Here is a 26800-nt window from a genome sequence, read left to right as displayed (position 1 = left end):
ACCTCGAATTTTATGTAATTATTCTCAAAATATTATTAAAAAATAATAGTGCATATTACAAATTTAAAAGCATGCCGCTAAAAGAATAGGCAGTCTTATGACAGTAAATAAGTATTGCCAATATAGCGTATACCTAGACATAAAATGGATCGATGGATGTAGCAGAATAAATTACAGAAGCAACTGACCGACTCGTAGTTACATATTTGGAAAATAGTTAAAAATAAGTCAACAATGGTTGAAACATCTGTCGTTGTTCAAACCATTATATTTGCTTTTATGATTGGTGCTTTCTCAACAGATCTGTGGTGGGGTCGGTTTGACGCTTTTGGTCCTTACCCACGAAGACCTTTACCAGAGGGTTATGTGGTTAGTTATTAAATTAACTAATTTTAAAAATAACTATTCAGGTTTTCTGCAAGTTAAGATACTTTTTCATAACATTAATTCCTAACTATTTTCTTAATTTTCATAAATTGTAAACTTACAAGTATAAACGGTATCAATAAAAACTTGTTTTGATATAAAATATTGCATAAGATATATGCACTATTTTGTGCATATATATATATTATATTTTATGTACATGGTTATAGGGTGTTTACAGACTTTTCATTTTGTTCATTTAATATCAAGACTTGATCTATATAAACATAATTATTACAAAAACCTTCAGTAAACTAATGAATATTACTGTAGAATATCTAAGGTAGAATATAGGCTATGATATTACTTGATCTAATCCTTCAATGCTTGGTTTATAAATATTATTAACATTTTCTCAATGAATATTCTAATATCTATTAGTTTTGGTACAACAGAGAAACACATAAATGATTCAATTATGAAACAATTCAAGTTAATACATTTGTTTAGATCATAGTGATTAGCTGATATTTGACAAATATTATTAATTTATATTTTATAATACAACTGCTATCATAAATTATAAATTTTATTTCTTTATAGGAATTACAGTTTTAAATTCATTTATTTACCCATTTTATTTTAAAAATGCGATATCATTCAATTGGTTTATTTTTACTATTCTTTATTTTCAGGATCGTTGGCCAAAGAAACAGAAAGAAGAAGAATCATAAGAATATCAAAGTGATCATAAAGTTACCCTACGCGTACAATGATTATAGTTATACAAAAATTTATAAATTTGGATAAATTGTTTTTGTTGTTTCTGATGATGGTAATAAACTGGAATCAGATAAGATTTTAAATATTAAAAATGAAGATTTTCGAAGTATTTTTTGCATACAATTTTATAATTTCAATTGAAAAATTCATTTCTTCTTTGTTATAGTTTTAATTGAAAAAAAAAGTTATTTGCCACAACATTACTGTTCAAAAAATGAGTATCAGCAAATAAAAAAAAGAAAAGATTCAAGTTTTGTAAAACAAATATTTATTTGAAAACAGTTATTTTTGTTACAATTTTGTAAAATATAATCGAATGCCGTCTGCCGGAGCAAGGAGCATAGATCGCATGCTCAATTCATTTTTGTACTTAGGATTTAGAGTTACTTCATACTCATTCAATATCACAGCGAGTCCCGTTAGCGTTTGTATCTGTCCAATACGCATTCCTAAAAAACCCAAAAAAAGTTTCTCAAAATTTTAAATAATCTCTAGACGTTAGATTCTTAATTGTCATACCAATGCATATTCTAGGTCCTTCGCCGAAAGGCATATAAGTACACGGTACGATATTACTTTTTTGTTCTTCGCTAAATCTGTCTGGATCATACTTTGTTGGATTACAATAGTAACGAGGGTCTTGATGTAAACCCATTAAAGTTGCATAAACTGCCGTACCTTTATCGATTGTTATTTCCGTTCCTGGTATCTGAAAATTAATGAACCTTTTTTTTTCGAACAGCTCAATAAAAATAGTATACGATATTTCATAATATTTACTTGATAATCTTGCGAAGCAACTCTGTCTATCAATGGAGCTGGAGGATATAATCTTAATGTTTCTGATACAACTTGGTTTAAATAAGTCATTTTTAAGACAATATCATAGTTCAAATCACTGTTGGATAATTTTTCTTGAATCTCTTGGCGCACTCTTGCCTGAATGTCTGGGTGTTTTGCTAGTTCTAACAAAGTGAACGATATAGTTACCGCGCTAGTTTCGATTCCCGCTAGTAAAAGTACTGCAGACTGAGCTACGAGGTAATCTCCTTCAAAAACTGTAAGAAAGTAAAGCAATGCAGAATAATTTCACGAGTCGCTGATAAGACTACATTTTCTAACATTTTTAGGCTTCCACTTTTGAATTTGAAAATCGATGAGTCACTCACCAAATTCCGAACTTTGCTTTTCATTTTTCAAATCAATCAACAAGTCTATAATATCACCAACTTTTATTCCTGTCTTTTCTCGTTTGTTCATAGATTCCCAAAAGATTTGTCGGAAATAATCTGTAGATTTGTCAAGCATAGAACCTCCCAAATAATCGCTGATTGTCGGATAGAAAAACGTGGCGAAAATTTGAATGGCTCGTACTAAATCAAGTTCGAATAGTTTGCGGGCTAAAAAATGCGCGATTAATTAAAAATTTGCAAGCAACGCCAAGTGAATGGTTAATTTGTTATTGTGCTCACTTCGTAAATAAATTTCTGATGCTGCATTGGTAAACGAGTTCGTTTGAACACCGAAAGCAAAGTTTATAATAACATCCGTAGTATATTTATCGCAAAGTTGCCTACATTCAACCGTAACTTTCTGGCCATCGGTCATTTGCGAACTCAAGTAACTTCTCATATTTTCTGCCGACGCGAGTACGAATGGAAAGTATTTCTTGAGTTTGCCGGCAGTGAACGCTGCTGAAAGTTTCGAGCGAATATATTTCCAGTGTGGATTTTCAATAGAAAACAAATTTTTACAACCGATCACGTCGGTTTTTCTCTTGGCTGCAAAATATCGATTACTAAAAATATTAAAGTCCTTGATCAGCACGTGCTTTATTACTTCTGGATCTCGGAGCAACAAGAATGGTTTTTGCAAAACGTAAACTCCAACTACCGGTGCATCAACTTCGATCGAGTTGTGTAAATTTGCAAAAGCTTGTGGGAATGATCTTTTGGCGAGAAAAGCATCAGTAAAGTGTCCAAACAGCCAATGACACGGCGGAGTATATATTCCTCGTTTGCTCCAATATTTTTGCTGATATTTTGCGTAGACATAGAAAAACGCGATAGCACTGATTAAAATAAAAAAAAAGTAGCTCAAAATTGTGAAAATGTCACAAATCATAATTTCTATTCCAAACTTTTTTCTTCTTTTATTTTGTTTATTTACTATGCTCGTCACTACAGAATTATAAAAACTAAAAAAATATGTATAAAACGTTGAGTTTTAGCAAACCGTCCAAATGTATATTAGTTAGTTGGTACTTGTTCTTGAAAATCGATTTAATAACGAGCTGATAATTACGTCTATATATATATATATGCGTCAAGGAAGCACGTATCTTTGATCGCAATAAATGTTTGATCAGTATGATAATTCGAGAAGAGTCTTATATAGTTATAAATTCACTCGTTAACTATAAACTTTAGTTTCGGTATTGAATAATTACTTGATTATAGCTGCGACGAAATATCTGCCTTTGTCAAGAAAGAACTCTGATTTTATTCTTATTTTGTTCTAAATATTTGCCTGTCTACAATTCTGCGCAGAAATCACTTTCCAGGCCGTCCTTGACATAATTATAAATTAACGTTAAAATCGAGATTGTTGGGACTGTAAACAATTATTATCGCATTTATAATTAATATCTCCAGCTATATCGTAATATTTCAATAGATTATACCTACTATATAAAGTGATGTACTAACGAGGTTATAGAGGCACACCAGACCTATATCGAGTATATATGAGCTACAATGTGCATAGACTAGAAATAATAGCTAGCGATGAAGTTGACGCTTTAAGCGCAAAAACCATTGTCGCATAAACTATAATGTAAAAAGAACGAATTTTAGAATTTGAATTGTTATTTTCTGATATTTTCACAAACCATTCCGAGGAAAAATAAAAAAATTGCGCGAAAATGGAGAATCAGTCGAAAGCGAGATGGCAATGGAGAGACAGCAATGAAAGACCTTTCGAGAGAAAAAAAGTTGTCTATATATTTTTCACGAACGAGGATCGAAAATGTCATTGCGATCGTACAATGTGAATTGAAAAAGCATCGCGCTGCCGCATTAGATGTGCCGCAGCCAACCCGCCATCAGACTGCCCAACAGCAACTGAGCCACGGTCAAAATAGCGAGGGGTAGGTGAACCGCCTTAACGTGAAGGGTGTTTCGAAAGGCCGTGCGCATCAGCCAACCACCGAAGCCGATGCTCTTGTGAGTGCAAGTGAAGACCGACGCCAACACGACGTCATGCGCCAGCCAGCCGCTGCAGAGTGTCCAGCAGACGCACGTCATCAGGATTTGACCGACGAAAGCTGCAAGCGAGAGAGCGACGGTGTAGGTGACATTGTACGACACATTAGTTGTATATGTGTATATGTATCCCCACCGATGAGGACGCAAAGCAGAATGTCGATCGCACAGAGCGATGCGGCGTCGACGGTGAACGCGTCGCAGAACAGATTGTAGGCCGTGATCAGAAGCAGCGCTCTCGCCAGCCAGTCCGTCCGTCTGTCCGGGTCGTCGGCTTTGGGCCAAATCCAGCGCACGGACACGCCGATAGCCAGGGGCACCAGAGCGCTGTAGGCGATCTCGCGCAGATCGATCTCGGCCAGAGGTGGCACCGATGCCCCTAGCTAGATCAACATTTTATGCGCAATCTGTGACGCACTCAGATGGCGTACGTTACCAGTATGTACAGCGATATCGGGGACATGAGCAGTCCTCCGATGTGGCACGTCAGAATTGTGACAACGCTGGTGGGAATGTCCGCTTGGGATATTCTGCTTAAAGCTAGACTTGTACTAAACGGCGGAGGTAAGCAGTGCAATACCTAAAGCCAAAAACAAATGGAATTGCATAATTGTATGAGAAAACGCATATAGTCGTACGGGAATTTTCGATGCGATTAATTACTTCGATTCCGCTGAGCAACCGAGCGTTAACGCCCGCGTTGCCGAGACAGTAGGTGCTGAGCTTAGCCAAGGCTGGGATCAAGATGTAAATGAAGAACATTAAAAAGGAGATCAAGTAACCATCGCGCAGGACGGAGAAGAAGGCCTTGTGACCGCAGCGCAGTCCAGCCTCCAGATACAGCAGCGGCACTGTCATGTACCATATCACAAAGTTTCCATCGACGATTCCTACGCCCAGTTCATGTGTTATTATTCGTTTCAAATCTAAGATCGAAGATATGCCTAAATTTTAATATATATACATGTTGGGCTCAACTACTGAGGAAAAAATATGTCTGATAATAATGCTCATAACTAACTACGCAAGGCCTTATTTTGTTTACATGGACAACATCTACCAGCTATAGGGAACTTTGAGAATTTTAGCAAATTACAGCAGCTTCAATTACAATAATACTTTTAGCCTACCTTTACATTTTTCTAAACAAATTTGCGTATGTAATCTTGCTAAAATGATCTTTATTTTTCTAAAATTGTGCGCAAGCTAGAAAAAAATGTCAAATATAGGTGAGCGATTGAAAAAGAGATTTGTAAGAAAATGATTATTTATCAATTTTTGTTTTTTTTTTAAAGACGAACCCTTAGATCCGCCCAAGCTTGAGGTAAAAAAGGCCAGTATCATACACAGATTCATACACGCGAAGAAACTAAAACGACTTAGGATTGATTTTCTTTTTACTTTCTTTTTCTTTGATACTGTTATCATTAACGGTTGATTCATTTCTACGTCGGGTCCCATTTTTCTTTACGAATTATCGACCTGTAAAAATATTTATTATTGTTATACTGCAACATAGTTTAACGATTTTTTACATTTTATTGATAAATCTTACCTTTTTTTGAAAGTTACTATTAAGCTAAAAAATATTGATTAAAATACTAAACTATTTACTATGAGTTCGTGTACAAGTATCATTTTTTTTAAATATATGCTTTTAATTAAATTACCATTAACTTCAAATAGGTTTTTCTGCATTATTACTAGATACTTTTATACACGCTTAAATCTAAAAATAAGTAGTTCACAAATCTAAAGTAGCATATAAACATTGCAGTCTAAAAAATGTAAGTGCTTTGAAAAAATAATAAGTTAGTGGTTCATTCTAAATGCAATTTTCACGTCTTCAAACTTAGATCCAATTTTTTTCTATTTTGTGAGCTGAAATAGATGAATTACTATATAATGAACTAGGTAAAAGAGATGAAATAAAAAAGTTTACTCTCAAACTTTCTAAGATAATATTTATTGAATCTTATCGATCACGAAAACATGTACAAAATCCAATTTCAATAAGAAAAAGTAAAGAAGTATAATGCAGTATATGTGATGGAGTTGTATGCATAATCAATATCTTCAAATATGCTGCTAAGGACGTTCATTCACTCTTTTCTCCTAAAAGAAAGATATCGAGCAAAGTTTTAAAAGAAAAAGCCAGGCAACTGCTCACATCCGCCGTGCACTTATCTAAAAGCTTACTTTCATTGTCAGCAACGGCAACTGTTTCTTTACTCCTATTCAACTCTTTCGTTTTTTGTCTAATTGTCAGGGTGCTTTTGATTTTTCAATGAGGAGTCAGACATTTCGACTGCACGTCAGCGCATGTGACCACTAACAGACGCAATGCGCATGCTGTAAAAATCGAAGCTTTCCGACGTGTAACCGCGCAAGTGCAACTTTTACATTGTGAAATGTTTTCGAATTTTGCTGTCAAGAGTTTATTCGTTTTATGTATACAGTTTAGGAACGTAATAATGGTGAATGTTTATTTTGTAGAGTAGATTAAAATTATACTTATTTTTAATTTATTTATTTTTATTTTACTTATTTTTAATTTATTTATTTTTATTTTACTTATTTTTTGGTTTTATATTTTTTTATTTAATAGTTGATAATGGTAAATAAAATTTTGGAGAACTATTTAATCAATTCAATAACTTATAATACACCTCATAATTGTAATAAATAGGTTGTCTAGCAGAGTCAAATTACTCTTATTCATTTGTCCTGCGAAATTTTTATTTATATATTGACAAGAAATTATATACTGTTGCAATGATAATCAAATAAAAAGTCTATTTTTTTTAATTGCCATTAATTTGAAAATCGTTTTGTTAAATATTTTTTTAAAAACAAATTTATTTCACTCTCTTTCTAAAAGAAACTTAATTTTTTAATGATAAAAGAATATAAATTTACATACACTATTGTCAAAAATAGCCATAATGAAAAGTAATCAATAATCACTTGTCAAAGTATCAATATTGATAATCATATTTTATAGAGTAAATGATATTCACACTAGATAATTATATAATAGAGTAGGTTAAAACAATATTTTAAGAAATTAATTTAAAAAATTTTTTATTACAATATTATTTTACAGGCTGTTAAACTATAGTAAAGAAATCAAAACAAATTCACATGAAAAATGTAAATCAATAATGATGAAATAATCATACAAAGGATTTTTGTACTCTTAGTGTAAGTCAAATAAATGTACAGTCAATTAATCTAGTAATTGATAATCATTCAGTTTTTCAATAGAGTAAAATCCAGCTTTGACTTGTCGACCACCAAAAAATCGTCCATTCAAATCCACAACAGCTTTAATAGCACTCTCAATGCGCTTGAATTCAACAAAAATCCTGACAGCCTCCTCTGGTACAGCATTGAGCACTTCATGGATTACTACACGAGTCACATCACCATATTTAGTATTACACTCATCCTTGACTTCAGGTTCAAGATCGTCGTCAACTTCACCAGGTCCCACCATGTTTCTCAACAAAACTACTTTACTAGGAGACTTCATAATTTCAGTAATACTTGGTCCATCAGCTGATACTTGAGCACTACTAGGAGGTGATGTATTTACAGGTGGTGGAGGTGGCATCAATTGTTCTTTCTCACTTACGATTCTGCCTCCTCTTTTACTTGTTTTTTCAACTTGCAGTGCGACAGACATACCTTGTTCCTTTTTTCCCAAACCTTGGCCTTCCTTGAAACCGTACTTTGCCATTATCTTTGCTGCAACTGATGAAGTAGCATATCCTTGATTGAGAGTTGACTTTGTTGGTGGTGGAGCAAGTGGAGCTGGTTCTTGAGATTCTTGCAACGATGGTGGTGGAGCAATAGCAGCTCCAGCATTGCTTCTGAATGTAGCTCGTTCCGAACGTTCTTCATCTCTGTCAATAGAGTTCATTGCAGCAATGTTTGAAAGTTGAGGCTCATCAAAATGAGACTCGGTTCTCCTACTACGTTTTCGTTGCTCGTTTTCTTGATCATGCTCACGATCTCGTATATCCCTCAACTCTTTAACCACCTTTTCATATTCATTAGGCCAGTTAGGATCATACTCATTAGTGACATTCCAATCAAAATCACTAACAGAACCTAGTGAAGTTAGAGTATTGGAAAATAATTTCAATCCATCATCATCTTTCTCAACTTCGCGAGACTTCGACTTCAAATCGATCACAGGTGCTAATACGACCGCTTGTTTTCTCGTTAACTCTCGTTTTCCTTGTGGAATTGCAGCTTTCTTCAACTGAAGTTGAGACTGCAATAACTTTATACCTGATGACCATCCTGCGACTTTATCTGTCGTGCGAGCTGGCTTATCAAAATCGTCGTACAGAGACATTTCTAAAAAGTACTAATTATATCACATAACTTAAATTTGTTTTTGTTCATGTGCGCTTTGATTTACAATAGCTCCATATATAAGTCCGAATTTCAGAATCCGAATGATACACTAAGAAACGTTCTGTAGGTTTAGGTTATAAAATTATGATGTAGCCCACCATTGTGAATAAAGGATCTTAAGGTTAGGTCATTTAGATGCTGCGAGCAGTGTAAATATTACCATAAATATTGAGCTGGGCTAGGGATCCCCGATTATAATCGATTAGTGATAAAGTTCTCGATTATTTCGTTCAAGAATCGATTATTTCAATAGGCGATTGATCGATTTGATTCTTATTTCTTTAGTATCGAAGGTTTTATTCAGTCATCGCTGCTTTTTTATAACTTGTGTTTTTATAGTATTGAACATAAGCTTATTGAATTGAGCATACCGTTAAAAATAATTAAAATATTTATTTGCAACAATGGATTGCAGACAAGCTGTAAAATGACTGAAACAAGCAAATTGAACAGAACAGTACGGTATATGGTACGACTAAATTGAACGCACTTACAGTAGCGGGTATGTGATGTGATGTAAAATCAAGTAAAATCAGCGCATAAATTTGAACATTATCAAAGTTTTTCAAGCATAACCATTCTGTCATATACCACTATTTTATTCCACAAGTTACAATTTAAGTTTTAACCTTGTTTATCTCAATTAGTTTGATTTTGTGTTAAATACGTCTACGGTACCCGATGTATTAGAGGCTTCGCTTGGGATCCGATCAATGCGAGCAAGTAAAAGAAAATATTTAGAAAATAATGTTTATTAAATTATAACTTTTTGTATTGATATTCATCGCCTTAACCAAAAGTAGCGCGAAAATTTCAAATTGAAATATCTATATAATCGATATTATAATCGATACTTCGATTTTTTCAAAAATCGATTTTTAATCGATTACTCATAATCGATTACTATTCGACTAATTGAGGATCTTTAAGCTGGGCTGATAGTTGATGAGCAATGCAACAGTAGGTGCATTGCTAATCCGCTGGTAAAATACCGTGCGATTTTCTGACCCACGGATCTTATCTGGAGAGAGCCTAAAGTTCAACTTAAATTATGATTGACTGAACCGTCTGCGTACTCACGCATACTTTGTAAGGAAATTATTAAGATTAGGACTTGAAAATGTTGAACGTACTGAATAAGAATAAAAGTTGAATTTTATTATTTATTATTTTTACAAATTACTTCTTTTCTGTTTTGATATAATCGTGTTTCCATTGATGTGCGTAGAAACATATTATTTTAACTTTGCCACAATATTGAACTTATAATGTCCTATATTCTCTTTTAATTATTTATGCTTTCACTTATGGTAATTATGCAAAATAAATAAATGTTTTTACACATTGCATCATCAGAATATAATAACAGAATCTGACTCTAAAATTCTATATTCACAATATAATTACAGTTGTGGTCTGACAGGTTCATGCAGTCAAGAAACAATCTAATCTCTCATTTATAAAATATATCAAGACATATTTCCCTTCAAGTTATAAATAAATTACTCTTCTGTATATACACGTTAAAAAATATATCTTCGCATCTTTTTAATATTTATATTTGTAAAAAAAGCATAACATATGTATAATATTCCTTCCGCGATTATTCCTACGTCCAAGGTTAAGGATACATTAAATGGCAAATTATAAATGCGACCAAACCATAATGATTCAAAACTTGGACATAAGAACTATGTAAAAAACTCCTGAGGCCCATTGAAAAAAAATTCAGACGCAATTGTGAATATTGAAGAATATGTCTCAAATATATACATAATAAAGTCTTTGGAACCTCTTAACAGTGCCATTTTCACTCACTCCAAAAGATATCTAACGTAAAGCTAATGCTTTAAACAGCATACAAATAATGTCTTTTCGTTCAACAAATGTCTTCATAAAATAAGAAAATTCATCTCACGTTCTACTTTGCCAAAAAAATTTTTTTCATTTTGTCAGTATTTTTGGTTTGTTTGGCACAATGAAGTTATCCAAATTACAGCACAACTAGTCGTGGCAGTGTATTGAATTATAAGATTTCCGTCTAACTATGAACAACAATTCCGTGTTCCCCTTTACACACTAGTTACATACAAGTTGTATTCAAATGTTGTCTCTTTCGTGTCAGCTTCAACTTCGGGTTTTTAACATCTTACGACAGACAAAAACGATAGTAAAAAAATACTTGATTTTGTCTTTATACTATGAAAGTATATAGATTTGTCTGGACGGCGTAATTACTTCATTTTGTATTTTCCAAGGCGTCAACCTTCGCGTATCAAACGACTTTTTTATTATCAAAACAATGGATGATCTTTTTTTACATTGGCTTATCACAGCCCTCACTATTCGACAGTGAATTCTCGTTAGGCTGAACTAAGTAGCTCTCTAAAACGCAAAATTTTAGCGCTTTACACACAAGAGTTTAAAATTTCACAGCAATATAACTGTAAAAATTTCAATAATTCTTACGTTGATAATTCTCTTCCTAGTAGTCCTGTCCCAACTAATCCCGTACGTGAGCGACTTCTGTTTAATTGTGCTCGTCTTTCAGCTGAAAAATATATGATATTTAGTATTCAAACGTAAACCAAACAGAAATGTTTATATTCTTACGACAATCAATCTTAACGATCGATCATGATAGGATCATCCACAATCTACAAGCAAGCAAACAGACAACACAACTACACAATAAATCTTTTCAATTCACCACCCTTTCGTATCTATCATGCACTTTTCCCGCAACTCATCACATAAGTATATTTCGTATTCTATTAAATTAAACATGTAAGACATTACGATACAAAAAAAAGGAATTAAAAAAAATACAGTGTTGTAAAATAAAAAGAATATATTAAATAATAGTTCAGTCATAAAAAAGATAATTGTAACAAATTGTCACGCGTACAAAAAAAATTAATCTCTCGCAGTCGCAATGGATGGATAATGTAAAAAAGCCAAATTTCTATTTTTTCGCATTAATTGTAACTTTACCAGTAGCCTTCCAAAGTTTCCATTTAGCTTGTTTATGCATATCCTCATCTATATCGGAGTCGTCTTTGCGATTTTTAAAGCTAAATAATCTTTTTATTTTACGCGTATTTCTTTTTATAAATGTACTGCCATTACTCGCGGACAGAGTGTCATTGAATAGCAAATCGTCGCTTTTCTCGAAACTCGTTGAATTCTCATTCTCGATAGGTTTTTGCTGTTCGTTTGTGAATTGCGATCGTAATTCAGCTATAGTGGCCTCATCTACGTTCACTGGTAGATTATTACATGACATTGAGATACCAAACTTGGAAGATAATCGTACGTTTGGAGTTGATTGTAAGATCGGCAATGTTGCGTTCACTTTTGGTGGACTACCTAAATATTCTCCTAACTTACGTACTTTTACGGTACGCTTGCGTCGTCTAATTATAACTTGTCTGACAAAAGCACTTCGTTTAGTCTTCTTACCTACGATTATTTTTTTACTAGGTTTGACAATTTTTTTCACTTTCTTACGCTTACTAAGTAATTTCTTATACTTTTTATTATCCCCTCCCGTAAGTTTCTCATCATCCTTATTTACATCAGCAACCAACCCTTGAATCCCACTAATAACTGAATCAAATTCAGCTCTAAGACTATTATTCATGACCGGCTTGTTTGCTTGCTTGAGACTGCGCTTGAGCCTCCAGGTCCTGATTTTCGCCGACATTGTCTTCTTCAACTTACCGCCGGCCGCACGTGTTTGCCGTTTTCGCCGTTGATCTGGTCGACTGAATGCAGCACCTGTTTGTAATGCCTCCATCAAACTGTCCATCACACCTTCCTGAGTCTCGTGTGCATTCATGTCGACCAAGGCTCGTTTACGTTCAGCTCGTGCTGCTCGCTCGGCCTCTGCCTTTTCACGAGCTTCCCGCGCTCGACGCTGCTTCTCTTCAGCTTCCCGTAATTTAATTATTTCCTTTTGTGCTTGCTGCATTGGAAAAAATTACGACAAATACTGATTAGTATATATTAATTTTTATATAAAAGAAAGTTGACAAAGGATTTTACCAGAAAGTCGTCCTTGAACTTTTTGATATCGCCAAAAAATTCTTCAATTGTATACTTCTGCTTGTCAAAAGCATAGAACTCCGAAATTTCTGTGTATAGGCTTTCCATTTTTTTGAACATGTTTTGCATAATTTCGTACGATTCTCGAGCTTTCTTAGTAAATGGCTGTAAATGTAGATTCATTACAAAAAAATTCATTACAAAATTATTAGAAAAATAATTCAAATGATTCAAAAGCTAAATTAAAAAATTACCGTCATAATTTTAGCAAAGTTATCTTGGTCATTCTGTGGAATTTTGGAGTTGGCGAGGTCTTGTTCTAAATTACGAATATTAGAGTCCATTTGCCTAAGTGTTCTCTGAATATTTTCCATAGACACTCTACTGGCTCTATCAACATGTTCTAATTCTTTAATAAAACTAAGACAATCTGGAAACTTTCTTTCTATTGTGTCTACAAGGTAGTGCAGTAAGGTTTCTTTGTTTTCAATATCCTTTGTACTTGTAAGCTTGGTAAGAAAACTAATTTCGAATCCGTACGCCGGTCCATTTTTCGATCCTGAGTTCATGTAATTGCCGAGAAGTAAAATAAGCTCCAAGATTTTCTTGAATTTTATACTATTCTTAACTTCTTCACATGCTGCAGTACCGGCTACAATATCGGGTTTGACGTCTTGGACAAGCTCTTCAAACTTCAATTTAAAACTTAATGACTTTAATCTCGGTAGTAACCTTTTGATTTGTGAAACCTGTAATTGTATAATAGGAAATAAATAATAGAATTTCAAAAATAATTATGGAAATTATAAATATGAAAACTGTCAACTTACTTTAATACAGAACTGTTCAGCTTCCGTTAATTCTTCATACTGATCTTTGTAGTTCTGTAGTTTAGTTAACTGATCAGGTGGTGGCAAGTATTGAATCAAACCTTGAAGGACATTGTCATTGATAACGGGCCCCTCGCACCTGAGCAAACATGTTTTAACTTCCTCATACGACATATGTTTGAGGGTGCCGTTGATCAGGATAAGAATGTTTTGAGCTGCTTTACCATCCAAAACTTTCAAATCTTTGACCTTCTTTGTTGGTGCCGATCTGAAAAACAAATGTCTTCGTTGTAATTTATTGAACTGGATCAAGCGTGAAACAGTTTTCATTTTAAATAAATTTAGAAATACATACTTATCAACAACGTCGTCCATCTTTCTCGCTGCTGGTTTTGATGAGAATTTCTGTGCCAGACCATTCAATATCTCGGGACTGGCTAGTTTGTCTTCTTGCACCTTTACCCAAAACGATTTCTCAGTCATCTTGTGAGGTAAGATCTGTAAATAAAATACACACGTTAAATCATTTTGATTTAGGTTTAGTAAGCAAAATATCAATAATCTATCAACAAACTTACCGCCTTCCAATTCGCTCTCTTCAAGGGCCCCTCAACTTCCCACTTTTTCTTCGGTTTCAAACCGTGTGGAAGAGGATTATTTGGCACAGGCATTCTTGGGGGACCTATACCACCTAACATCGGTGGTGGAGGTGGACCCATGCCACCTGGCATTGGTGGTGGAGGTGGACCACCTACACCTGGCATAGATGGAGGTGGTGGACCACCCATGCCTGGCATTGGAGGTGGTGGTGGTCCAGCCATGCCTGGCATTGGTGGAGGTGGTGGCGCACGTGGACCTCCCATTCCTGGCATCGGAGGTGGTGGTGGTGGTGGTGGCCCATTGCTGAGTTTCTATAGTTTGAAATTATATTTAGTTTGTTGTTTATTTATTAAGGACGTACATTTTTAAGACAATGCAATTTGGTAATCTCACAGCAAATTGTAGATTTCATGAAATTATATTGAGACACTCTGATAAAGAATTTATGCAACGTTATTAATAAAAAAGATCGAGTTCTATTAAATCAATGAAAAATAATTTTTAATATTAAGTAAATTAATATCAATTAAATTTAAAAATGTCTACTAAAATTAATAAAAATATAAGTTCTACCCAAATGATTTGTCAGTATTAACAACTTCAACAATTCAGCTCTCCCTAATCCACGGTTACACATATATGCAACTCGTCTGATAGCATAAATGCGTACGGCTATACTGCCATTTCAATTATGAGAATGACAAACTACGATTGACATCATATTCAAATCTGCCACCTGTGCGATGCACAACAAATTTCTTTTAAAATTCGAAGAGAAAAATTGCCAATCTACTCACTGGTAAACCGCTAGCACTCTTGCCAGTGCCCTGCTCCAGCTCCCGAATGACATTTTCGGCGTGTTGCAGTTTAGCCTCGGCTTCTTGTTTCCTGGCGATAGCCTCCTCGAGTTTCTGCGACATCTCGGCAATACGATGTTCCTCCTCGGCTTTGGATTTCTCGACCAAAGTTTCGATCAATGGTTGCACATCGATTTGAAAACGTTTTGTCGCGCTGAAATCTGGATCGCAACCCGAACGATGAAGGACGATTTGCGATACGCACTCTTCTATTAGTTTGTAGTAGGCTGGCCTGTGAGTGCAAAAAATTTTGGGTCAAAATTTATATATCAAGGGTATGTTTTTGTTTACTTCCTATAGACGTTCTTTCTTTCTTTCGCTCTCTCTCTCTCTCTCTCAAATCGTTACTTAAAATTCTGCGCATTTTACTAGGTACGAAGGAAAATCACACGGTACCATTTTGATTTCTTCTTCGTCGATACAATACCAGAGTGCTGATGTTTCTTATTATTCGTACGTTTCTTCGAGTTCTTCGGGAACACTATATTCACTTTGACCATAAATTTGTTAGAAGACGCATTGGTTTTAACAGCTTTGATGAGAAGCGTGGCAAAGTTAAATAACTTATGAGTTTTCTTTAGCATTTTCTTAAACATCGCGATAAGGTATAATTCAAAAACGAAATACACGTGAAACGAATAACATTAAAGTGACGCGGACCGTAGACGATGACTACTCGAACACACACACATACACGCACGCACTGAAAAACAAAGGTATATCACACGAGATTAGTGTCCCAAGGGATAGAAGTTCGAAGTATCATTACACAACGCACAGTGTTTACGCGACAAAATAGATACGACTACTGTTCAAAACATTGGACTGCGAGCGTCCGAGGGTGATAGGAAAGCGTCCACAACATTACTGAAGGAAAAGTGCAGAGAGAGCGCGTCTTTAGCCGAGGGAAGAAGAAAGCGAGAGGCGGAGAAAGACCGGAGTAGGGGATAAGTACACTCAGGTAGGCATCTTTTAGTTTAAGCCGCTAGCGTAGCCTGTCAGCTTGTAAAATTCTCATCCCTCTTTCAACATTTACGCGGCCCATAGGATACTCATAATTTATTGATGATGAGTAAAAAAATTTTACCTGATGAGTGCGTCGTCCCTGACGAACAGCAAATGTTGCAGTATCGACAGGAAATAAGGTTCAGCTGGGGTTTCCATCACCATGTTTTTGACGACTTCAAAGCAATCGTTCACGTCGTCCAGTTCGAGTCTCACGTGATCGAATCTATTCATAAACTCCTCGTAATCCTCGTCCTTGAATTCGTTGAAGATTTTCAAATGCCGACTGAGATCTTCTGACTCGTCGTCCGCTTCCAGCGTCTCCAAAATATCCGCTAATCCCGTGCGCATGATCTCGTTGCGCAGGTGCAATCGGAAATCCAACTCCTCTGCTGACGAGATTATCGAGTTTATCAATTGGAGACATACTACCTGCAAAATAATTTCACGGGCGACATTTAGATTTTTGCAACGAGAAGGCGACCCGTCGACAGTATGTTTCTTAAAGTTGACGACGAACAACAGTAGACGATATCTTATCGCTTGCACGGCCGGATTCTGCATTAAAAGCGCAGCACGCAAAGACCTCGATAACAGAAACGCCAGATGATGCAGTTTTAGTGCTCGCGTTTCTTAACGCGATAGTGCACGACGGAGATTTTTCTTACAAACGACGCTTAACTTGGCACTCATGCTGTTAATCTTTATATCCCTTTGTAAGGACGCTTGTTTGTTACGTTTTGTTTGGAAATCATTGCAGTTCTTCATCGCATTAGTCATCAAATTTAGCAGAAAGGTCAGACGCGTACAAGTAAATAAAAAACGGTATTATTTGAATAATACAAACGACTAAACTAATTGCACGAACATTACTTAATTAACTTGAGTAACTTTGAGTAACCACGGGTGTGCTACGGTTCTCAACCACTCAGTGGGGGCATTGCCCTTTCAACATGTGTCCTCCTTTAATGACTTTTCACAGCGTTATTTATTGGAATTTACAATTATGTTATGATTGACATTTACTTTGTTACAAGTAATAACCTTTACTAATTATTCGTCGCGTTCGTTGTCGACGACGTGCTGCGTCGAGACACAGCATCGATGCGGCCCCGCGCAAGGTCGCGTTCTCACCTCTATTTCTTCACAGCTTATGAAGATCTATTTTTTATTCTGCTACAAAGTCAAATAAAACTGTTCGATATGTAAGAAATATACTGCTCAAAGTTATTTAAAATTTTCAAAAATTTCAAAGTTAAAAGAAATAAGCTCGTGGACAATGTTAAGAAAAATAATCATTCCAAACTCGAATGATTCACCATTTATCTTTAGTACTCGATGGCGGGTTATTTAAAAATTTACGATGATAAAATACTTTGGTCACAAGCAATACACGACTCAATTGGAAAACATCGTAACTTTCAATTCGGGTTAACGACAATTTTTTTTGTCACCCTGAACTGCCTTCGAACATAAGAAAATCCATTCTAATAATTTTACAAATAATCGACGTCATAAATCTGTCACAGAAAAAATTATCGTTATCACTCACCCTAAGATTTTCATTCTGTTTATTCATTAGCCCTTGGACAATCGGCATGAAACGATCTCGACCATTAAATTCTCCATTCATGGTTATCGCATCCAAAACCTTTTTGTGACTATCAGATGAAATGAGACAAACTGCACCGAGAAGTTTAACCGCTTCGAACATCACAGCTGGTTTACTTGGTTCGAGTGATCTAGCGACGATCGTTAATGCTTCGTGATGCGCGAGAATTTCCTTGATGCCTACTGTGTTGTTCATGATCGCCTTTAGGCAGCGGATGCATTCGTACTGGATCTTGTCATAACGGCTGTCACTGTAGAGGAGGAACGACATTAAAGTTTGAGAACGAGTGGTGGTGAATAAACGATAAACGTTTCAAAAGCTTTTAATATGGTTACAGCTTTTTTCTGTGTAAGCTTTTGTTCTCTACTGTATTTTCTAGCTTGCGTGAATTGTTTTACAAATTTGAATATTATTGTAACTACGTGGAGCTTGTAATTTAAAACTTTGTAAATTTAACAGTGACTTTCATAATTAGGAAAATAATTACTTTAATTTAGAAGAGATGTTGCACAATGTTGAGTTAAGAAATACAATTGGCACCTTAAAAACTCAATTTTTAGTTGAAATAAAAGTAAACAAATAATAATAATTTATTTAAAATAATTATTCCCTTCATTATAAGACGTTGATAAACTCGTCTTGTGAATACTTAATCATTTCAATCACAATAGCAATCTACGAGATATACTAAATGATTCTCAAAAATATTAAGTTTTAGTGTTTCGCCCGAAGTAATTTGCTTCAATCAACAAGACACAAAAGCGCATAACGCGATAATAAAAAAAAACCCACTTGCACTCGACATCGATTCAAATGCGCTGCAATTTATCTATTAGCACGACTGAAAGAACAGCGAGAGAACAACCATTTGTCAAAAAATAATTAGGTCTAATTTTTATTATTATTAAGGACGTATTTACAACTTAATAAGCGTATAAACATGCATGAAACCTACTTTCTATAACACTCGTTCAGAATGACTAAAACCTGCTTGAGACCTTTGGTGCCGAATTCTTGAACCCAACTCAATTGATTATTCGTAAGTGCAACCCTAAGTGACTCGATACACGTGAGTATCTTGTTGACGCTGAGATCAGATTGCGACAAATATTGAATGTAATCGGCTGGTTTGTCAAATTTAGTGCGACCTTCTTGCAGACTACCCTTGTAATGCATTATCAGCATGTCTTTCTTTCGACGATCGGTTTGCTGCCTAAGTGGCTCTTTCTTTTCTTCGGTCAGGTTCATGTTTGCCTGTATAGAGAAATAATAACAAAGACAAACGATTAGCACGGTGATGAAAGAGTAAAGTGCATGCTTATCGGATGAATTTACAATCGCATCGGCGCGTTGTTGCGAAACAGTTTGTGCGCCAAGCCGACAGGTGATTTTTTTTTCACGGGTGAAAGCACGATAGTAAGTGTCACTTATTATTTTTTTTTGTGCGCGTGCTCGCGTAAGTATATAGAGTTAAGCGAGAATTCGAATGATGATTTATGTAGATTTATTGTTTTTCAAAAAAGAATTTTTTTTCTTCAGCAGGACTCAACGAAATCTGAACGTTAAATGATTTTTGAATAATTTTGCAATGTTACTTTTTTTCCAGTTTGAGAAATTTAAGAAAATTACATTCTTTACAAATAAATTTATTTCTAATATCTAATTTTAAAATTAGAACTGAGGTTTATGCAAAAGTTGTTCGCGTATTTTAGTTACTGGATACTTCACACGTTCGATTCATTTTATTCATTATTCAATTTTTGAAATTATTAATAAATCTTGAAGATTTTATATTTTTAAAACCTGACAGACGGAAACTTTAGAGCAATCGAGATATTTTATGAATATAATTAATAACTGACGAAATCTCATTATTGACGTATGCTTGGAACACACTCGATGATTAACGAAAACGACTAACGTAAAATTACCGTTTGTTCTATAAAAAAACCGTCAGATAGTAAAAATGAAATTAACGCATCAATTTTTACTTTTTCACGCAAGTGAAAAAAGTAAAATTCTTTCCACCCGAAAGAGGAAAATTCAGTATTTCTATTATTTAAAAATGCCGCCAAACAGAAAAGAAGACTAAAGGAAACGTTCGCTAAAACTATAACTTGATGGCGCGGAAACGAAATGAACATTACCAAAAGTTCCTCAAACTTGTCATTCGTCGTCTCCTCATCCATCCTCTCGATAATACATCGTTGCTGCTCGATCTCATTGAAGTCGTCACCGGAATTAGGCCTTGGCATGGTGTTCGGCCCGGCGCCACCGCCGCGGCCTGACTTCTTTGGTCGGCCGAACCATGTGTCCAGCTGCAACAAATCCATAATGACTCGATCACGCTGTCGTTGCGATTGCACGTAACGTATGTCGTATCATGAAGCTTCGACAATCGCCGCATGTTTTATTCATGCGGAGCGCTGGTGGGGCGGATTCTTAAGTACAAAGTCCGTAAGCGATGATACAGATTGATTATTATTTTTATTCGCTTTGTACGTCAATGTCAATTTAATTACGCGATGTGCGACAACTGCCAAGGTCCCGGGTATTCAGCTAACTAATCACGAGACGATTCTGTGACTGTCAGCATCTTCGAGTGCTTAGTCTTGAAGCAACCGGGTTCCAGTTTTCAAACGCGTAACGCTAAAATAATCATTTACCAGCGCTTGATCGCACAGAAATAGCTTGGTTACGATAACTATACTAAAAATAATTGACGACGCACAAACACACGCGAAGGATTATGTAAAATCGCGTGTCGATGAAAAAATGACTCAACCGCTGCCACTTTCCTTCGCGACCGAACTTTACCTTGAACAAATCCCACGAAATAGAAGTGCAGAGAACACAGCGCATATTCAGGCCGGCAGTCAGCGACGAACTGGTGGCCTATAAGACAGTACGCTTCGCCCGAAATCCTCGTGCATAATGACTCCGACTATTGTTTGCGAAGCTATTACGACCATTGGTTATTGGTAGCACACGCGCGGCAAATTCATATCTCCTAATACGTGAGCGTTAGACGAAAATATAGGTTCAGTTACCTTCGCAAGCCCCCCCCCCCCCCCTCCGTAAAGCCATCGCGTTTCCAGAGTTGCATTGTCGGCGCTTAATTAACTTTGCACACAATGCGCGTACTTAGGAATTCGAACGCGACGTCACCTAACTGAAAAACGAGCGGTGCGCGACCTTAGGCCGATAACTGCTATTTCGCGAGCGAACAGGCACATTAGAGCGGACTGCGCATTCAAAAAGTTCGAGAAGCATTCTCTAACGCGACTCGCGCGGAGAACGCATTGCGAGCCTCTGACTGGCGAGGGACGAGATCCGACCGGTGTGTCGTCTTAACATTTTCACGATTGTCAAAGAGAGCTAGAAACAAACAAACAAAAAATAAAGGAAAGCAGGAAAATAGGAGAGACGCGCTTGAAAAATTTCGCGACGTTCGATCGAGCGGCAGCACTACCGTTTTCGCCCGTGAAAAGCCGCGCGCGTTGCGAAATTTTTCAAGCGCATCGCGCGCGAGTCACTCGTATACTTAGCGGATTACGCAATCCCACGAGTTCGCTGAAAGGACGTAGTAGCTCGGCTTGTAAAGCTCGCGCTGCCTTCGCTTTCCGAAAAAAAAATTCGTTTCGCCGCAAGGTCACCGCAATGAAAAATGAGAAGAAATCAAAGTAGGCCGATGCTCTAAGCGCAAAGCAATTAATCGCCACCCCGCGTTATTAGGCAACCGGCCGAGGGAATGCGAGTGGAGAGAGATAGGTGCACGGCTTACCCATTCGGCAATCATAATGCAGCGTGTCTCTCGATGCGTGTTGCTGTTTCACTGATCGTCAGTCATTGTCTCTACCGATTTCGAAACGACACTCAAAGTTTCTTTTTATCGCTCGCCTGGTTTGATCAAGCAAACACTTTGTCTATATTTTGAAGAATATTAGGATTGTCGTTGCAAGTTTTGCACGATCGGTGATAAGGTACGCGTTCAAGTTTCCATCCGAAAAGAACCGTGCGTTATCTCAGCTTTGCTAAAACAATTAACAGCCGGCCGATTGAAAATGATATATCGTTCGTTAGTCATTTTGCAAGTAGATAAGTTGACGAGGATCGACATCAGAGATGATTTCGCGGAAGCACTTGGGAATCGATAATGTAGCTTTCCGTTGTTATAAAATTTTCAACAATGGCACTTATCTCTGACAGTTCTAAATTTACTTTCCCATCACGTGTGCTTTTCAAAGTCAAGCTCGAACATTTTTACTCGCAAATCTATTTTTCTTAATCATTCACACTTCTCATAGCAAAATCATGATTTTTCACAGCTTTCTTGGCGTGACACATTCAGTTACTGTACGATAAATTGAATCAAACAATCCGTTGAAAAAACAATCGACCTGCAGTGCGAAAGTTGAACGAACGGCGAAGATTACAAAAAGCAAAGAACAACAAAAAATGTTTTTCCTGAAACGAAATTTACCGATTAAACAAGAAGGCCGATGGCTCCCTGGAAAAACTCGTGTGGCGTGCGGTAATCCATTCAACAACGATATTTATAGCACTGATCGCACACATCCGAAGGACAAAAAAAACAATTTTCTCTTCGCGTTCACGGCGAATTCACTTTTTCGCGTCGGTCGATTTTCTCGTTTTATGAAAATTATCTGTTGCTCTCACGACGGTGGCCTTTTTCATTTATCCAACCCACGCGCGAACACGAACGTGGTTCTCTGAGCGTGACGAATATTATTTCGATGAAATTGCGCAAGCTCGGGTTTGTCGTAAGATACAAAAAAAAAAAAAGTAAACTTTGAAATTCAAACGCAACCCGAGCTAAAGGTCGCGCTCGCGCGTGCGCTCCTATTCCGAATCCTCGAGTAAAGGTCTCCCCGAGATAAAAAGCTTACGCATACTACATTCCAAAGCACTTAACTCAATCTGCCTCTCGCTCGCACACACGTACAACGCACACGCAGCGACAATACTCAACTTTGGACGGTGACGATCTGGCAATGCAAGGTCTGTGAAAACTCGATCGCGAAACGATGAGAATGGGGAAAAAATAAAACTGATAGGAAAAAAGACTGGCTCTGAACTTGAATTTGACGCTAAGCGTGGCATGACATCTGCTGCTGTCTCAGCGATGCGTCAAAGTGTTCGCGCATTTTCGTTCCGCCAACGCACTATCACATTCGGCTTTCTCTCTCTCTCTCTCTCTCTCTCTCTCTCTCTCTCTCTCTCTCTCTCTCTCTCTCTCTCCTGTAAAATTCGTCGCGCACGCACGACCGAACAATCCGAAGCAGCGTCTGGTCGCAGGACGTTCTCGCACGCGCGTCCGAGTGGCGACTGAAAAAGATCGTTTTTTCGCTCGGCCGCCCCCGTCCGCCGTCATCGGCGTATCGCGTATCTCTCTTCTCTCTGTATATACGCGTGCATTGTTCCTCCTACTCCTCAACTGCGAATACGTGTATACGCGATGTGCTCAGGTGAAAGCGCGACGAGGGTGCGCTCCGCATTTTCTTCGTTCTTTTTCGCGCATCTTCCATTGACATTTGACGGCGGGCCACGCGAGCTTCTTTTTCTTTTTTTTTTTTTTTCAATGTGATAGTCGGCTTCCTTCGGGCGACGATAGTGTTGTGTAAAAGCCGAGCGTGACAGTGATAAAAGTACGCGTTGCGGAAAGTTGGCGGTGAATTGTGTAATTTGCCGAGAAGCAAGATTTTTTCGACATAACATTGTGAACGTCGTTGCACTACGTGCGATTATAACGATCGCGAAAAGAAAAAATGTGAATCGGACTCTCTCGGTAATAATTACTTCAACTGCTTCTATTGACCGCCTACATGCGTGTTACATTTAAAATTATAATCATCGTAAGAGAATCCCAGTCTTGGATGGAAAAACAGCGACTGCATTTATAAAAACTGCGATTTATGCAGTAACTAATTCCGCAGCAAATATAGCATACTCACTCATTATAGCCGCATCGCTGAGCACAGAAAGACAACTGCTAGCAGCTTCCCGAAACGACTTTGTTTACTTTATTACTTTTCAAGTACTGCTAAATATTCACTTTTAATTTCTACATTTTCATTTTTATTTCGGAAATTTTCGGTTTTGGTTATTAATTATTTTGCGAATAACGTGCGTATATTTGTTATAGCTCTAACTTTGCGTGAGTGTTTCTTCTCGCTTCGGAAAAAATAACTTTCATAAGCAAAGTTTTATCCTTGCACCGATTTTCTTGAATGTACATATTTTTCATGAAACATAGAAAATGGGATTCTTATAAAATTACATCATTTTGCATTAATAAAGATTATGTAGTAATGAAAAAACTATGAATAATTTTGTTCTATTGTATTTCTTACAAAATAAAAAAAATAAAAAAGAAGCAAGTCTAAAAACTCACGATCGGAGACAATTTAAAAAAAAACGCACTCGCACAGAATTATGAAAAGTCTATCCCCTCTGAAAATGTTGAGTTCCAACCATCCGACAAAAAAATGACGAGGTTGAAAACACAATGAAAAGAGAGAAAGCGAAGTGTAGGTGGGAGCAAAGTCCGTGACGACGAGCGCGCGGGCAAGTGCAAGAGGCGAACGTTCGTGTCCGAAAAACGCAGGTAGACAGGTAAAACCACCGCAGCAGGAAAAGCCTGCAAGATAGGCCAATGAGATATATAAGCTGTAACGCTAACAGCTGGCCATCCAGTCCGTCCCGCTCGTCCATTTTCATCTGTTAAATCTACAAGAGCGCAGATTCTTAGCCTTGAGCCTTTGAAATCCCAAGAGACTTCATTCTCTGTCTGGAATTGAGGAGCGATTCTAGGATAATTTATGGTAATTTGTAGTCGCGGCGGTTGTATTTTCACACGGATTCGCAAGAAAATTACTACAGCAACGGAATTGGAATGTTTCGTGCGAGGTGAAGTGAAAAAGCTACTCACTGCGTAATCTGACCCAATAAAAATCGCGCTAGGGTATTATAATAACAAATACAGATGTAAATTATACTCGACTTCAGCTTATACAACTCTCGCGCGCGAAGTATCAACATTGTTGAGCTCGTTAAAGACAACATACGCTGACTAATTCTACGCCGAGAGCGATTACAGAATTCGGAAACAAGCACTTTCTAAATCTCAATTTCGCATCGTATGTGCTGTGAGATCATGGGTCTGACGTCATCTCTATTTTGCTTCGAAAGAATCGAACCACCAGTGGGAATATTATGAATTACGGGAAAGGAGGTATAAATCGCAATCTTATCTCTGTCACGGCGAGCATGAAGAATTTTTTGTTATTGCGTGAGTTCATAGTTTTAACGCCCAAGTGTCGTATCGAGGCGAATACGTAACGTATGTACATATGAACTTACGATTTTCAATCGAGTATGCAGTATGTTCCTACGTATCTATCGTTTAAGTATGAATTTACTTATTCGGCGGTGATCAAACACTTCATAAATATGTGACCACATGGAGGAATGGAGGATCAGATTTTCAATTAAACGGTTTTAATCGACTTGGGAAAATAAATTTTACCTTATTTTTTTTTCAATATATATTTCAAGATATTTCTTATCAATTTTACTACGAAAAAAAAGTAAAATAATTCATTACGCAAAGTTAACTCCAAGTATTTCGTATTCGTTAAGAACATCTAAGAAAAGCAATTGCTATAGAATTTATGAGTATAATTATCATGTACTAGATAGACTTATCTCAGCACTGTTTAATAAAATCCTGTCACATCTAAGTGCACGAGCAATATAAAATTATAATTCAGCGTTTGAAATGTGCCGACTGATTTATTGTCGCATAACGGGCTTTCGAATAATCATTTTTTTCTTGCATGATATATCCAGTGCACATTGTTTACTATTGATAAAATAAAATTTCGTTAAACTTACAAAGCCAGTAGCAGGCTTCTCCTTTCTGTATGCCATTTTTTATTCGGTTTTGTATTTATATTTCTGCACACTCAGAAACGTTTGCGATGCATCCTCTCGCCTGGAACATGGACACATTGAAGAATTAATGCAAGTTTCTTTTATCTGCGATAATTCGGACTTTATTGTTCTACTCGAAAGATAAGATTGCTCCGGAATATAGCGCGCAACAGATTGCTACCAGTGGATGTTTTTTTTAAGCTATATCAATATTGATCTGAATTTAGAAAGAAAAAAAGTTTAAAAATTCCAGAGCCTACAAAGCTAATGCAGTACGGTATAACGGACAAGAATCGTCGAAGACTATATATATAAACAATCCAGGCGAATGTGATTGACTGTATGTTAACACTTGTTGATCATTTCTTTCGATCGATGAATTCAAATAACCAATGAACGTGACTACCACCTCACCTCATTTTCTCTTATATCTAAACTCTATAAATGAAACTAAATTAACAAAGCACGTCTCTCGCTCAAGCATCTTTGTCGCGAATCACTCACCTCTCTCTTTCTCTCGTCGGGACGGTATATAGGAGATGTATCGACTTTATTAAGAAGCACACTGACACGTAATTTGCAGGTTATATACACAATATAGCCGCTACCTTTTCGAAGCACACGAGGGGCGTGTAATATGTAACGTAACTATTCAAAACAACACGAACATATACATTTTCAACGCACGAGCATCATCGTCATCATCACTCACCGTCGTCGGTTATAATACAAAGTTTTCACGCACACATATTTATATAAACACATGCACGCACTTGTTTAGTTTTCCCCTACAGGAGGTGGGCTTAAATCTACTGCGCGTGTTCCGATTGTCCGATGTTGCTCTACTCGTGCAAACAACTACTGGGCTGGGAGAGCAGCCCGTTAGAATTTAGAAATTCGTGCAAGCGCACACACCGACACTCGGAAAAACGTTCATTTTTGTGGAGTGGTATGTGGTAGTGCGCCACAGCCGCGAATCACTATAGAGAAAGATGACGATGGCCGCGCGTGAGTTTTGCCTCTCGCTTCAATAACCTCAATGAAATTTTTTCG

At 36.7% G+C, this 26800-nt stretch overlaps 4 protein-coding genes across 10 annotated transcripts; all 4 read right to left on the bottom strand.

Moving 5' to 3' along the window:
• Nucleotides 1–1440: 1440 nt before the first annotated feature.
• Nucleotides 1441–3607, bottom strand: LOC131669023 (cytochrome P450 6k1-like). The gene is made up of 5 exons (XM_058943579.1): nucleotides 2622–3607; nucleotides 2319–2549; nucleotides 1930–2207; nucleotides 1669–1858; nucleotides 1441–1598 (listed from the first exon to the last, which is right to left on the bottom strand). Exons 1-5 carry the CDS (start codon nucleotides 3271–3273, stop codon nucleotides 1441–1443), a joined length of 1509 nt encoding a protein of 502 aa, XP_058799562.1. The 5' UTR covers nucleotides 3274–3607.
• A 441-nt stretch (nucleotides 3608–4048) lies between these two features.
• LOC131669024 (uncharacterized) lies at nucleotides 4049–7119 on the bottom strand. 3 transcript variants are annotated; one of them, XM_058943580.1, is made up of 7 exons: nucleotides 6612–7119; nucleotides 5714–5894; nucleotides 5076–5302; nucleotides 4849–4992; nucleotides 4549–4795; nucleotides 4195–4474; nucleotides 4049–4124 (listed from the first exon to the last, which is right to left on the bottom strand). In XM_058943580.1, the coding sequence occupies exons 2-6, from the start codon at nucleotides 5871–5873 to the stop codon at nucleotides 4227–4229; spliced, it is 1026 nt and encodes a 341-aa protein (XP_058799563.1). In that variant the 5' UTR covers nucleotides 5874–5894; nucleotides 6612–7119; the 3' UTR covers nucleotides 4049–4124; nucleotides 4195–4226. The 3 variants fall into 3 exon arrangements, with proteins under 3 accessions (XP_058799563.1, XP_058799565.1, XP_058799564.1); XM_058943582.1 differs by lacking the exon at nucleotides 6612–7119 and having other exon boundaries at nucleotides 5543–5850; XM_058943581.1 differs by lacking the exon at nucleotides 6612–7119 and having other exon boundaries at nucleotides 5076–5618; nucleotides 5714–5799.
• A 364-nt stretch (nucleotides 7120–7483) lies between these two features.
• On the bottom strand, nucleotides 7484–9515 carry LOC131669038 (splicing factor 45). Its single transcript, XM_058943605.1, has one exon. The coding sequence runs from the start codon at nucleotides 8776–8778 to the stop codon at nucleotides 7642–7644; it is 1137 nt and encodes a 378-aa protein (XP_058799588.1). The 5' UTR covers nucleotides 8779–9515; the 3' UTR covers nucleotides 7484–7641.
• Nucleotides 9516–9983: 468 nt separating this feature from the next.
• Nucleotides 9984–26720, bottom strand: LOC131669062 (protein diaphanous). 5 transcript variants are annotated; one of them, XM_058943638.1, is made up of 15 exons: nucleotides 26252–26720; nucleotides 25709–25808; nucleotides 19939–20109; nucleotides 18747–19045; nucleotides 17732–18041; nucleotides 16262–16611; nucleotides 15115–15406; nucleotides 14296–14628; nucleotides 14073–14215; nucleotides 13718–13985; nucleotides 13142–13636; nucleotides 12888–13052; nucleotides 12564–12807; nucleotides 11310–11391; nucleotides 9984–11225 (listed from the first exon to the last, which is right to left on the bottom strand). In XM_058943638.1, exons 2-15 carry the CDS (start codon nucleotides 25742–25744, stop codon nucleotides 11204–11206), a joined length of 3210 nt encoding a protein of 1069 aa, XP_058799621.1. In that variant the 5' UTR covers nucleotides 25745–25808; nucleotides 26252–26720; the 3' UTR covers nucleotides 9984–11203. The 5 variants fall into 5 exon arrangements, with proteins under 5 accessions (XP_058799621.1, XP_058799623.1, XP_058799624.1 ...); XM_058943640.1 differs by lacking the exons at nucleotides 25709–25808; nucleotides 26252–26720 and adding exons at nucleotides 21576–21825; nucleotides 22275–23099; XM_058943641.1 differs by lacking the exons at nucleotides 25709–25808; nucleotides 26252–26720 and adding exons at nucleotides 21576–21825; nucleotides 22785–23099.
• Between the last annotated feature and the right edge of the window lie 80 nt (nucleotides 26721–26800).

The sequence above is a fragment of the Phymastichus coffea genome, unplaced genomic scaffold, assembly GCF_024137745.1.
Source record: "Phymastichus coffea isolate CEN01 unplaced genomic scaffold, Cenicafe_Pcof_1.1 PCOF00086, whole genome shotgun sequence".
In the NCBI taxonomy this organism is placed as follows: Eukaryota; Metazoa; Arthropoda; class Insecta; order Hymenoptera; family Eulophidae; genus Phymastichus; species Phymastichus coffea.
The sequence above is the reverse complement of the archived record's forward strand: the minus strand, read 5'-3'. Positions and strand labels throughout refer to the sequence as shown.

Excerpts from the sequence above, each read along its gene's own strand:
- LOC131669023 (XM_058943579.1), bottom strand. The coding sequence starts at position 3,273 with ATGATTTGTGACATTTTCACAATTTTGAGCTACTTTTTTTTTATTTTA. Across the intron at positions 2,208-2,318 it reads AAAGCAAAGTTCGGAATTTG|TTTTTGAAGGAGATTACCTC; the intron begins GTGAGTGACTCA and ends ACTTTCTTACAG. Across the intron at positions 1,599-1,668 it reads AGGACCTAGAATATGCATTG|GAATGCGTATTGGACAGATA; the intron begins GTATGACAATTA and ends TGGGTTTTTTAG.
- LOC131669062 (XM_058943637.1), bottom strand. The coding sequence starts at position 20,653 with ATGCGCTGTGTTCTCTGCACTTCTATTTCGTGGGATTTGTTCAAG. Across the intron at positions 13,637-13,717 it reads CTGAACAGTTCTGTATTAAA|GTTTCACAAATCAAAAGGTT; the intron begins GTAAGTTGACAG and ends ATACAATTACAG. Across the intron at positions 11,392-12,563 it reads GCAAACACGTGCGGCCGGCG|CTGAAAGACGAGCACAATTA; the intron begins GTAAGTTGAAGA and ends TATATTTTTCAG.
- LOC131669024 (XM_058943580.1), bottom strand. The coding sequence starts at position 5,873 with ATGGGACCCGACGTAGAAATGAATCAACCGTTAATGATAACAGTATCA. Across the intron at positions 5,303-5,713 it reads AAGCTTGGGCGGATCTAAGG|GAATCGTCGATGGAAACTTT; the intron begins GTTCGTCTTTAA and ends AACTGGGCGTAG. Across the intron at positions 4,993-5,075 it reads GGTTGCTCAGCGGAATCGAA|GTATTGCACTGCTTACCTCC; the intron begins GTAATTAATCGC and ends TTTTGGCTTTAG.
- LOC131669038 (XM_058943605.1), bottom strand. The coding sequence starts at position 8,778 with ATGTCTCTGTACGACGATTTTGATAAGCCAGCTCGCACGACAGATAAA.